The sequence below is a fragment of the Lutra lutra genome, chromosome 7 (assembly GCF_902655055.1).
Source record: "Lutra lutra chromosome 7, mLutLut1.2, whole genome shotgun sequence".
Classification (NCBI taxonomy): domain Eukaryota; kingdom Metazoa; phylum Chordata; class Mammalia; order Carnivora; family Mustelidae; genus Lutra; species Lutra lutra.
In genome coordinates, this window is record NC_062284.1 from 26,219,103 (window position 1) to 26,233,414 (window position 14,312).

Here is a 14,312-nt window from a genome sequence, read left to right on the forward strand (position 1 = left end):
TAGAATCCATAGAAATTATTATTCAAATTAATAATATTTTAAAGGTAGTTGGATATAAGATCCATATTAAATTTCATTTCTGTATGCCAGAAAAACAGTTATAAAATGTAATTTAAGTAGAAATATAATTTAAATATATCATTGTCCATAACAACAGAATATATACCCAACAACAATCACATTTAACACAAGACATGCCAAGACTGTATGGAAGAAATTTAATATCTTATTGAAGGTTATTCAAATTGAAATAAGTAATTCCTTATGAGGGCTAAAATTTTGTTTTGTTAAGTGCTCTACCTCCACGTAGCCACAATGAACTATAAATAAATGAAGATACATTAATTTATTGATATACTCCAAAAAAATACCCAAAGTGTGGGGTGCCTGGGTGGCTCAGTGGGTTACAGCCTCTGCCTTAGGCTCAGGTCATGATCCCAGGGTTCTGGGAACGAGCCCCGCATCGGGCTCTCTGCTCAGCAGGGAGCCTGCTTCCTCCTCTCTCTCTGCCTGTCTCTCTGCCTACTTGTGATCTCTCTGTCAAATAAATAAATAAAATCTTAAAAAAAAATACCCAAAGTGTTTATTAAAGAACTTGTTTTTTTTTTTTAAGTTTTATTTATTTGAGAGAGAGGGAGGAAGGAAAAGAGAGAGAGAGAGCACAAGTTGAGGGAAAGGCAGAAGGAGTGGGAGAAGCAAACTCCCCATTGAGCAGGGAGCCCAACACAGGGCTTGATCCCAGGACCATGACCTGAACTGAAGGCAGACACTAACTAATTGAGCCATATAGGCACCCCAGGGAACTTTTCAATCTTTACAATTTATATAGAAACACAAAGACCCACTATAGCCTTGGTATGCTTGGAGAAGAATACTAAGTAGTGTAACTATAGTGACTATGTTGTATATTAGATCCCTAGAACATATTATTCCTACAACTGGAAGATTTTAATTTTTGACTAACATCTTCCCACTCCCCCTTTCCTCCCCATCCCTGACCCTGGTGACCGCAATTCTACTCTCTGTTTCTATAGTTTGATATTTTTATAGCTTGCTTATAAATGAGATTATAAAGTATTTTTCTTCTGTGTCTGACTTATTTCACTCAAATAATGCCCTTGAGGCCCATCCATGATGTTTGTTGCAAATGGCAAAATTTCCTTCTTTCTCAGGGCTGGAAAATATTCAGTTTTACACATATATGTGTGTAAACATATATATGTGTGTGTGTGTGTAGATAAATATATATATATATATATATAATGTGTGTAAGTTTTTTTTTTTCACTTCTTTTATCCATTTATCTCTATGTGAACACTTAGGCTGTTTCCATACCTTGGCTGTCCTAAATAATGCTGCAATGAACATGGGATACAGATATCTCTTTGAGATACCTTTAGATATATACCCAGAAGTGAGATTGCTAGATTATATGTACTTTTATTTTTAATTTTTTCAGAATCCTCCATACTGTTTTCCATAGTGGCTTCACCAGTTTATATTCCCACAAAAAGTGCATAACTGTTCTCTTTCTTCCACACCCTCTTCTGTAATTGTTGTTTCTTGTCATGTTGATATTAACTCTTCTAAGAAGTATAGAGTGATACCTTATTATCATTTTGAGTTGCATTTCCCTGATATTATGGCTGTTGAACATCTTTTCATGTATTTTTAGACTATTTGTATGTCTCCTTTGGAAAAAGTCTATTTTGGTTCTTAGCCCATTTTTAGTGAGATTTATTCCTTGTTGAGTTTCTTATATACCTTCCATATTAATCTGTTATCAGATATACGGTTTGTACCTATTTTCTTCCATTCCATTTGTTGCCTTTACCTTTTATTAATTATTTCTTTTGCTATGCAGAAGTTTTTTTATTCTGATATAGTCTCACTTGTTTAATTTTGCTTTTGTTGCTTATGCTTTTGGTATCATATCCAAAAAATATTTTTGCCAAGACCAATCTTAAGGAATTTTTCCCCTAGGTTTTCTTCCAGAGTTTTATATTCTAAGGGATAGACATTGAAGTCTTTTAACCATTTTGAGTTAATTTTTGTGAATAATATAAGGAATCAGTTTTATTATTTTGCATGTTATTTCCAGTTTTCCAGTTTATTGAAGAGATTATGTCCCTTATTGAATATATTTAACTTCTTGGTCAAATATTAGTTGACCGTATATGTGTATGTTTATTTCTGGGCTCTCATTCTGCTCCATTTGTCTACCTATTTTAATGCCAGTACTATACTGTTTTGATTACTATAGATTTGTAATATAGTTTGAAATCAGAAATTGTGAAGCCTCCACTTTTGTTCTTCCTCAAGAGTGCTTTGGCTATTTAGGGTCTGATGGCAGTGCACAGATCTGCCCCAAGGGCCAGCTTGAGGGCTGGCCTTAGGGTGAGGTTCAGTCTTCTGGTATGGTCACAGGGCAATGTTCATAATATCACTGAGGTTTAGGTTTTTCACTAGGACCATGCTCTCCAGCAACTCCCTGGGGATTCCATGTGGCCTGGTTTCTTCCTGTGCTCCTACCTGGCACAGCCAGGTATCCCAAATCCATGTGCCTTCAGAACTAGAGTTTGGGCCCTGTCGGTGCCACAGCTAGGGCTAGGGTTGAGGTTATGGACAGGGAGTCCACAGTCCAGAGGCCTATCTGATGGCACCACCCAGAACTCCCTGGGGGGTGGTTGAGGGTGAGCATTAGGGTGAGGCTTAGGGTTCATGTTTGGGTTCAGTGATTAAGCACATGATGGGGCTGAAGATCAGGTTTTACCTAGAATCGTGCTCTCCAATGGGATCCCAGTGGTTGTGCCTGGCATGGTTTCCTCCTGTATTCTTGGCTGATTTGTCAAGGATGAGTCTATGTCCCAAATCCCATCTTTGCTGAGACTTGGCATTCAGGCCCAGGGAAGGACAAAACCAAAGCCCTGCCTATGCTTAGGGTGAGGATCCAGTGGACAGTATGCACTATCATTTATATCTGGACTGATCTTTGTTTTTTTTTTTTTTTCTCCCTCCTGCTAAATATGGTCTTAGTTTGATTTTCTTTTCTCTTCTTTTTTCTTTTCTTTTTTTTTTTATTTTAGTTCCTTGATATATAAAAGTAAGTTTTTTTATTTGACATCTTTGTTTTTGCTTAAAGCTGGTATTGGTCACTATAAACTTCCCTCTTAGAATCGGGTTTGTTACATCCCATAGGTTTTGGTACCTTATGTTTTCATTTTTATTTGTTCCAAGAATTGCTTTAATGTCTCTTGGGTCTCTTCTTTGACCAACTGGTTGTTCACAAGTGTGGGGTTAAGTTTCCACATATTTACAAGTTTTCCAATTTTTTTTTTTCTGTTGCTGATTTGTAGGTTCATACCATTGTGGTTAGAAAAAGAATTGGATGACTTTAATCTTCTTGAATTTGTTAAGACTTGTTTTGTGACCTAACATGTGATCTATCCTGGAAAATGTTCCCTGTGCACTTCAGAAGAATATGTATGTTTGCTGCTGTTGGATGGAATGTTTTGAATATGTCTGTTAGGTCCATTTGGTCATTGATATAGTTCAAGTCCAACATTTCCTTATGGATTCTCCATCTGAATCACCTCCCCATTGTTGCAGGTGGGGTATTGAATTTGTACTATTGTCTATTTCTCTCCTCAGATTTTTTGGTAATTGCTTAATATATTTAGATGCTCCCATGTTGGGTGCACTTATATTTATAATTATTATATCCTCTTGACGAATCAACTCCTTTGACATTACATACTGACCTTTGTCTCTCTTTACTGTTTTTGACTTGAAATCTTTTTGTCTGACATAAATATATCTAACCTTGTTATCTTTTGGTTTTCACTTGCATGGAATTTCTCTTTCTATCCCCTCACTTTGAGCCTATGTATGTCTTGAAAGCTGAATATCCTATAGGCAGCATAAAGTTAGATCTCCTTTTTAATCTATTCAGCCACTGTATGTCTTTAATTGGAGAAGTTATTCTATTTACATTTAAAGTAATTGTTGATAAGTATGTACTTACTAATGCCATCCTATTCATTGTTTTCTGGCTATCTTATAATCCTCTTATTCCTTTCTTTCTCTCTTGCTGTCTTCCTTTGTAAGTTGATAACTTTCCATTGTAGTATTCTTTTATCCCCTTCTCTTTATCTTTTGCATATCTATAGTAAACTTTATTTCCATAGGACAGTAGCTTTTTGCCTCACAGTTACCATAAGGATTAAATAAAATATCTTATAGCTGTGACAGTCTATTTTACATTAACTTATCTGCATTAAAAATGGTATTTTTATTCTTTCTCTTTTATTTAATTTTTTATATTTCTGATATCATAATTTACCTTTTATTTTTTGTGCCCATTAACAAATTATTGTAACTATAATTATTTTTAATACTTTTTTTCCTTTATTTATTTGACAGAGAGAAATCACAAGTAGGCAGAGAGGCAGGCAGAGAGAGAGGAGGAAGCAGGCTCCCTGCTGAGCAGAAAGCCTGATGTGGGGCTTGAACCCAGGACCTGGGATCATGACCTGAGCTGAAGGCAGCGGCTTAACCCACTGAGCCACCCAGGCGCCCTAATACTTTTTTTCCTTTAACTTTTATACTAAAGTGGTTAACACTCCATCATATTATATTTTTTAAATATTCTGAATTTGACTATATATTTACCTTTATCAGTGTGTTGTATATTTCCCTGTTTTTATGTTACTGACTAACTTCCTTTTGTTTCAACCTGAAATCCTTTTGGCATTTCTTTCAAAGCGAGTCTAGTGGTGATGAACTCCCTCAGCTTTTGTTTGTTTGGGAAAGTCTTTAGCTTGCCTTTATTTCTGTAGGACAACTTGCAAGGTAAAGTATTTTTGGTTGACAGATTTTTTTTTTTTCCCTTCAGGACTTTGGATATATCACTCCACTCTCTCTTGGTCTGCAAGGTTTCTGCCAAGAATTATGCTGATAGCTTCATTGGGGTTCCCTTGTATGAGAACAATTTTCTTTTCTTTTTCTACTATTAATGTTCTGTCTCTTTTATTTTAGTCAGTTATATTACAATATATTTTGGAGAAATTGTTTTAGATTGAAATGTTGGGGTTATCTATCAGCTTCATTATCTTAGGTGTCCAGACCTTTCCCCAGATTTGGGAAGTCTCAGTCAGCCATTATCTATCTAATTAAAATTTTTATCTGAGTCTCTTTTCCTTCTGGGACTCCAGTAATTAAATTGTTTCTATTACTAATATTCTATAGATCACATAGATTTTCTTCACTCTTTTTTCTTCTTCTTCTTTTATTCTTTTTTTGACTGAATAATTTCAAAGGTCCTGTTCTCCTATTTTAGATTCTTTCTTCTGATTTATCAAGTCTGCTGTTGATGCTTTCTATTGCACTTTTTCCCCACCTAATTAATTGTATACTTCAGTTCAGCATTTCTGTTTGGTTCTGTGTGTGTGTGTGTGTGTGTGTGTGTGTGTGTGTGATTTCTTTTTCTGTGTCAAATTTCTGATTTTTTGTGTGTCTTATTTTCCTAATTGTATTATATTGCCTTTCTGTGTTTTAATTTTTGTAGTTCAGTGAGTTTCCTTAAAATGGCTATTTTGAATTCTTCATTGGGTAAATCATAGATCTCTGTGTTTGGGGTTGGTTATTGGAAAATTATCATGATCTTTGTTGGGGTCCTGTTTCCTTATTTTTTAATATTCCTTTAAGTTTTGCATTGCTGCCTTTGCATTTGAAGTAGCAGTCACTCCCTCCAGTCTTTACATACTGACTTTGGGAGATAAATACCTTCCATCAGAACTGCTAGGGATTCTGAGTCTTTCTCACACTTTTTCCATGAGTGTGCCTGCTCCCTCTTGTGACATAATATTTAAACTTGTATGCCTTTTCTCAATCCCAAAAAGCCATAGTGGGTGCTGACAGCCTCTCTTTTGCTTTCCCTAGTGCTTTGCTAAGTGCTCAAGCTTGTAGTTTCTCCCAGGCCTATGGATTTGGGTGAGCTTTCTGTGTGTACTCACTAGCCATCTGCTGAAGCTTGCTCTCACCACCCCTGAGAAAGCACACTGAGAAAGTACCACTTCCTCCCCCAAAAGTTGGGGAGGAAGTGGTATACAGAGCACTGGAAGTGCCTGCAAGTCAGTTAGGGTGGTCCATAGGTGAGATTTCCCCAGCAACTTGTTGGAAGACATCCTGATGGAGTCCATGAGACTGCTGGGAGGATATGCGTCCCTTTATTATGTTCCATTCCAAGCCTTGGTTGCTATTCTCTCAGTGCTCACCACCCTCTAGGCATGCAGGTCAGGACTCAGCACTCTGTGTGAGAGGAGGGAAAATGGGCCTCATTAGCAGCATCCCACACAGCTAGGGAAACCAAGCACTCTTCACACTTTCTCACTTACCTTTGTGGGAGAAATCACAGACCAAGAACATCTCTCTTATCATTGAGCTGTGCTACTTTGTGGGATGGGTGATATGGCTAAAGTCAAACTATTACTCTTCATTGTGTCCAGTCTTAGTTTTTTTTCTTTTTCTTTTCTCTAGCAATGTGCTTTAACATCTCCATTGACTCTTGGGCTTCCACGAAGGCACTCTCATCTGTGGGTAAATGTCTAAGTCAGTGTTCTTCAGAGTTCAGTGTTCTTCAGAGACTCCCAGTAGTGACCCACATGGCTGGAGCTGCTTCATGAGCCATTTTGTGGTCCACAGCTGGGATTGAGTTCTTTATGTCTATCACCCAACACACAGTAGGTGTGACTTTTCATTAGTCGCTTGACATATTGTGCTAACAACAGAACCAGTGACAAGTGAGGTTGTAGATGAGTTCTCAGGTAAACAGAGCTGTTTTTAGGTTCATTGAGTCAGTCGCCTTAGTAAAAGTCTGTTTTCTTAAAATGGCTGTTTTCATTCTTGAATAGCATCAGGATTTCATAGTCTCCTACCTGGATCCCACAGCTCCCACAAAGGTGCAAATATGGATGGATGCCAAATTAGTGTTATTGAGGAGGAATACGTTCAAAGGACATCTTATTTGGCCATCTTCTTGATGTCACTCTCCCTTAATTTTTCATTTCTGAAGTAACAGACTACCACAAATTTAATGGCTTAAAACAGAGCATTCAAAATTCAACAGTTTCTGTGAGTAAAAAGCATGGATTTGGCTTAGCTTGGTCCTCTGTTTAAGCTCTCATAAGACTGCAGTTGGGGCATTGGCTGAACTTCATTCTCATTTGGAGGCTTGCCTAAGGAAGAATCTACTTCTATACTCATTAGGTTGTTCACAGAGTTTATTATTTGTAGCTGTAGAGCTAATGGTAGTTCACTTCTTCAAGACCAGAAGGAGAATCTCTTTTCATGAAAGTCCCAGTCCTTCTTTAAAGGGTTTTCACCTGACTGAACCAGGTCCAATGATAATTTCTCTTTGGATTAGCTTGAAATCAACAGATCTGAAAATCCATTCACCTTTGCTCTATAAAGTAACCTGATCAAAGAAATTACAGGTTACATTCTATTGGTTAAAACAAAATCACAGGTTCTCACACTCAAGATGAGAGAATTGTACCAGTGTGTTATTAATATAGGGTCATTTTATGGTGCATCTCCCAGTTTTAATAATTAAGATAATGTGGTAATTGTGCTGGAATTGACATGTAAAACAGATCCATACATATATGGGTATGTGAATAAAATAGATCCATACTTATATGGCATTGTGGATGACTGAGGGTGACAATGAATGATGCTGTGACAGCCAATCTTGGACTTTAAGAAATTTAATTTGAAGAAGAATCAACTACATATAAAAATAAAAACAAAGCTTATAGACAAAAACAATGTAATACCTTTGTGATCTCTGGATAAGAAACAGATTCTCAACAGCACTAACAATAACATAAAAGTTTGATAGATTTAAATCCTTAAAATGAAGAATTTAATTCATGAACACATGTCATAAACAAAAGAAAAAGATAAGTCTTCCAAGGCAAAACTTTTTTTTTTTTTCTTAACTGAATATTGCTTTCTAATAACCAGGTCTTGGCCGGCTTTTGAAGGGTACTAACTTAGGATATTTTGAAAGGAGACCAAGGAGATACCTGTGTGAAGGAGTGAGAAGACATGACCATCAGAAGGGGAGCAAATCTGGAGAAATAGCAATGATGTTTAAGAGAGATTCAATGATGATTCACAGACCTGTACCCCTGGGGCAAGTAATACATTATAGATTAATAAAAAATAATTTAAAAATGAGAAATTAAAAGGAAGTTTTTGGTGCATAAGGTGTAATTAATAAACAAGGTTATCGATAGCATGGAGTAAATAATTATTTATAATCATTCTTTCTGGAAAAAAATGCTGGAGTACGGAAGATGTGGCTGGCTAGTCTTTAGCTTTGAGAGAACTCTGAATCTTACTAATCTTTGTACTTCCAACTTCATGAAGCACAGTATTAGCTTAATAAATTTGTATTTCATAAATATGTGCCATTGTGCTAAAAAGTAGTACTACACATGCTCTTCCAAAAAGCTTACATTGGCTCAGGAAACACACACATACATACACACAAATGAACAATTGGCAAAGAGTGACTTGTTCTTATATTTCCACTAGGCCCAAGGTCTTTTTTTTTTTTTTTTTTACTTTGATGGATCAAAGAAAAGCTTTTCAATCCCTCCCCAATTTTTTCTTTTCCATTTTCCCCCAGGGAAGTGGGCATCAGGCACATTCCAGGGTGGACTCTGGAGAACTTCTGTGGATTCTAGATCCCTATTATCTGGCATGAGCCAACCAAAAAACTATGTCCCTTTGGTTTGGAAAGAACTTATAACAGAAAATGAAAACCATTCTGGTCCAGTTCATGAACTGCATTAGGAAAGCTGCACATTGATAAGAGTGCATGGCTTAAACATAACATAGAGGGGGAATAATCCTCCAAGGAACACAAAGCAGGAGCTGAGACTTCACACCCAAGTTGGAGCAGACTGGGTCCATGGGAGTGTGTGAGTGTCTGAGTGTGTGAATGTATGTGTGTGCATATATGTACCCTTACAGAAGGGGAGCAGATAGAAAGAACTACATTATTTTTCAGTCAAGAGCCCTAAATCTAATGGCAGATATAACTTGGGCATATACTTGGTCTGTCTGAAGAACTTTCATGTTTACAGGTATAAGGAAGAACTTTTGCATCCTCTGAGGGTTTTTATCTCCTCTACTTAGGCCTACACAAACAAATTATGCATATACAGAAACATGTGATGCATCTGGAAATTAGGACCCCATGGCCTCTTCCTTCCAATTTAGGATGAGAGGCATTGACTATGTGTTGTTCTTATGTGGGGCAATGGTCTAGAACCCACGACTCCTCCCTCTCTGGAACTGCTTCTTGTAGTGTGTCCCAAAACCTCACCAAGAACCAACTGAGTTATAGTATCAGGCCCCAGAATGTGACCCTGACAGTCCATCTGTCTTTCATACTTGATAATGGGACATTCAACAGATCTCTGGGTTAGCAAAGATGTATGCTGAGCACAGGTATAGTGTCCATTTACTTCTGGTTGGGGAGAAGCAGATAGATTTACTAAAATGAATTGTGTGTCTGCTCTGAAATTGTCCCTCTTTATCTTTCTCAGAAAACTACAGTGGTAGCTGAAGAAATTATTCAACTCTGGATATCCCATCAAGGCTGCGTTCATAATTGATTTATTATGTTTTGTCTTTCTATGTTTGTTTTCTGCTTGGCTTTTAATTGAATTTTTTGTAAAAATTAATAGACATTTAAGTATCACACATAATTCAATAATATTTCCCCAGGAAATGATGTAACTTGGCATTCATATTAGAAAAATATCTTTGTGTCTTTTGATTGCTTCAGGTTAATCATTTTTATTTCTTTGCAGTGAGATGTTAATTTGCTTAGAATTTTAAGTGTTTCTTGGAAAATGATCTCAGTATTGACGTTTCTATCAACCATCCTGAATACTGCTACAAGAGAACACCACAAAAAACTCTAATAATTAAAAACCAGTTTTCATATGGACTCAATAGAGTCTCCTTGTCAATCTTCTTAAGTAAAAACAGGACTTTCATTATCATCTTTTCATTAAACAAACACTAATCGATTGCTTATCACTAAATAACACTGGTAAACAAGAGAGAGATATTCTATAACCCAACAATTTTATTGGTCTGAAAAATATATTAGCAATTATAGGAATGAATTAATAAGAGTTGTTGAGAGGGGCATAATGAGGACTTCTTGGTAAACTAAATGATTTCTAAGCTGAGATTCAAAGTGAATGGAACTACTGGGATGCAGGGGAAAAGAAAAGAGCACCTAGGCAGATAAAAAGAGATTTATTGGCCCAGGGGGAAAGGTCTTGGTATATCTGAGGACCTGGGGAGACTCTGATGTCCAGAGTGCAAAGACTTCCTTTATAAGGGGCACAGGGCATTGCATGCAGAATGATATAGACCATACTAAATTCATGACAATAATACAAGAGTAGCAAGATGTTGGGAAGGATTATAAGGAGAGATATGTTGGATATTTGTGTTTTAGAATGATCTTTTGGATGATAGGACATAGAATTGTCTGGAGTGGGAAAGGGTTAGTTGTTAGGAGACAGATGGGAGCTATAATAGAATCTGGCACTTGTGGGAAAAGGAATTGAGAACAATGCAGGAAATGAGGAAGGGAAAAGGAAGAGTCATGGGTAGCTTCTGTATTTCTGCCTTGCCTAGTGAGAAGGACTTGACTTTGGTGAGAGAAGAGCAGGCATTGGTGTGGGGGAAGATGACGTTTCAGATCTGGACATGGTAATTTCAGGTGCCAAAATGTTGAATCCAGAATGATGAAGAGTGAAGGTCAAGTAGAGGTGGGGACAAATGTGTTCTCAACAGGATGATGTCAACTTTTATGGTGTGGCTTTGTTTTAGTGGGAGGAAGCAGAATGTCATAAAATGATTTCTTGTGTTTGTTTTCTGGGTTGGCACAGTGTAACTGCTGGAGTCATGAAAGGATAAGATCAACATAAAAATATCAAATAAAACATAAAATGCAAGGTTGATATGCTAAAATAATGCTATAAAATAGAAATATAAGATTGTTACATAAATTTATGTATGAAAGTTTATGTTTAGCTCTGTTACTATTAAAAAAACAAAATGACTATGGATCTGCTTGAGGGTGGATTATGTTTCCCTTTATTTTAAACATGAAACATATAGATGGACTCAAGCAATAATAGCTCATTGAGTAATGGTCTATCACAGAATAGATGTGCATGTCTGTCTCCTCTATCAATTAATATGTTTGTCTTTTTCCAGTGACCATTAAAATGTCTTGCACAGCCATGGACAAAATAAAGTTTATAAAAATTAAGTTTAAGAACACCAGCATTTTGACCTTTTTTCACAATTTGATCTTATTTTAGTTATATATTTTTATTCAAGTCATACATTTAACAAAATTATTTCCCTGAAATATTTTTGAATCAAAGAAAGTTGTTTTACTTTTGATAATATTTTATTACAGGTGATTATGTTGTCATGACCATATATTTTGAGTTGAGTAGAAGAATGGGATACTTCACTATTCAAACATACATTCCCTGTATATTGACTGTGGTTTTATCCTGGGTGTCATTTTGGATAAAAAAAGATGCTACACCAGCAAGAACAGCATTAGGTGAGTTTCAAAAACAAAAGCAAAAACAAGTGTCATTTTGTATAATACTGATACAGAAGTATTCATAAAAATTCTTCCAGTGTAAGAGATTTAGTCCAAATGTAATTGATCTAATATGAAGGCTATTTAAACTGTGCATAGATTGTTTCAAGTAGTCAAGTTAGACTCTGACAATAGAGTTCCAAGTGTGCCACTTAAAATAAGCTGGGTTAGAGATTAAGAACAAATCAATTGCATCATCTGATACTATGCTCTAAGGATGAAGTCATCATAAAAATATAGTCACATCCTGGGAATCTGCCACACTGAAAAGTCTCATTACATTAGTGTAAACGGACACAGCTTTTCATACACTTTTGAGGACTAAAGACATAATATCAGTAAAATAGTCTTTCAGTAACAAAAGTTCTGATTGCCTATAGCAACTTTACCATCAAAAAAGAAAGTGATCATTCTTTTCGGCTACAATCTACACACTAAAGCTCAAAGTCTTTTCATGAATTATCCTCTGATGCCCAAAGTCCTCCTAATAAAACACTAAATTCCAGGGGTTTTAGAATTATGTAACATTTTTATGCCAATCTTTCTTTATGATAGGAGTATTACTTAACTTTCAATATTTTTATGTATGAAAACAGATAATGGGTAAGAGTGATATAAAAGTTGTTTTTGCTTAAACATGTTTTTCAGAAAAGAGGGCATTCTCTCAATTTCAAAATCTTTGCAAAGTGTCTCATATTTTTTCCCTGTATTTGTTACTTTATTCTTTGTTTGTTCAACCAACATAGTACTTTTTGAGCAAGATAAACTAGCCTGTAATACCTCCACCAGTGTTAGTTTTGCATGCTTATAGAAAATACATAATAGAATTGATAAAGAATTCAGCAAAGTCACAACATAAATTTAGTAACTATTTTTGAGGTTATGAACTCACAACTGGTCAGTGCCATAGTAAGCATGACTTGAAAAATCAGCTTGCAAACAATATAATATGTAGTAAGGGTTGCACAAGGTGAAGCTATGAAAGTCCTGTCAAAGAGTCACCATGGTGGCATTAAGGAGATAGAGATACTAGAAATACATAATGCTGGAAGATAATGGATTTACAGTCCAGAAGAGTAGAGAAAAGTCATTAACATCAGAATATTTGGTTAAGAAGCCAGAAAAGGCTATGCCTGAGACTGAAAGGGTACTCTAGAACCCCTCTAAATAAAGCTTAAACCAAACCATAACAAGATCAAGGAGAACCATCAGTAGATTAACTGCCATAAGAAAGCATTTAACGTGGCTTTAAAAAGGATGATACATTTCATAATCTTTGTATCATCCACAATATTGAGTATGCAATAAAAATTATTCAGTATTCTTAGAAGCAGGAAAATGTGACCCATGATAAAGACAAAAAATAGTCAATATAAAAAGAAAAAGCTGGTGTTGAATCAGCAGACATGAGTTTAAAGCAACTTATTATAACAATGGTAAAGTTCTTACAGGAAAATATAATGTCAAAGAATGAACAGATAGATAATCACAGCAGGTAAAGTATATTAAAAAGTAAACTCTAGAATGAAATGTATAATAATTAAATTGAAAAATTCACTAACTGAGCTTACTAGTAGACTGAAGATGGCAGAAAAAAAGATCATGCATAATTGAAGACCATCGTATAAAATTTATCTAATCTGAAGAAGAGAGGGATGAAAAGATTTTAAAAGATGTACAAAACCTCAATGATCATTAGGACAATATGAAGATGTATAACTATAACTTGGGTTCTAAAATGAGAAGAGAAAATGAATAAGATATATATTTTTTTAAATAAATGAGGTTAAAGCCAGACATTGCCAAATGTTGTCCATGATCCTCACTCCACATTGAGTCTCGCTACATTGTGAGGTAGATATAGATGGGTAACAGAAGTGCATCACATTGGATTTGCTTTTACTATGTAATGGGGATAATAATACATGAGCATTGGAGAGGAGGAGCAAGATGGTAGAGGATTAGGAGACCTAAATTTCATCTGGTCCTAGGAATTCAGCTAGATTGTTATCACACCATTCTGAACATCTACAAGCTAAACAGGAGATCAAAGAGAAGAATAGCAACAATTCTAGGAACATAAAAGCTAACACTTTCTGGAATGTAGGACATGCAAAGAGGTGAGTCTGAGGTGATATACAAGAAGATAGGCCACAGGGGGAGGGGGTGGATCCCAGAAAATAGTAGAGCATCAGAGCACAAAATTGGAACTTTTAGAAGTCTGCTCCATGGAGGGACATCACTCCAGAGGCTAAGTGGGGGCTGGAGCCCTCACTGGGATGTGTGTGGTCTCAGGACCCACAGGGTCACAGAAAGACCAGAGATGCCTGAGTGTGGCATAGCTCCCAGATATTGCAGCAGGGAAGCCAGCTGCAGTGATGGAGCCAAGGAGGAGGCTCTCAGCTCAGGATTACCTTAAACTGTTATCTGAGGCACTGACAGGCCACTACTCTTCAAGAAGGGAATCCACAACTGGCAGATCTGGGGAGACCTCCCCTTCCTCCCCAAGGAAGAGTGGTACAAGAGCACGCCACAGGAATCTGCTGGGTTTGGAGACTCCAAATGGGCCTGGCCATGTGCCAGAGATAGGAAG

At 36.4% G+C, this 14,312-nt stretch overlaps 1 protein-coding gene across 2 annotated transcripts in view; it reads left to right on the forward strand.

Annotated features, from left to right (window-relative positions):
* GABRG3 (gamma-aminobutyric acid type A receptor subunit gamma3) overlaps positions 1-14,312 on the forward strand; it is a 723,796-nt gene that overhangs the window by 694,645 nt on the left and 14,839 nt on the right. For both annotated transcript variants that reach the window (XM_047738864.1, XM_047738865.1), the window contains exon 7: positions 11,525-11,677. In XM_047738864.1, the coding sequence (XP_047594820.1) occupies positions 11,525-11,677 (153 nt within the window). The remainder of the gene's footprint in view (positions 1-11,524; positions 11,678-14,312) is intronic.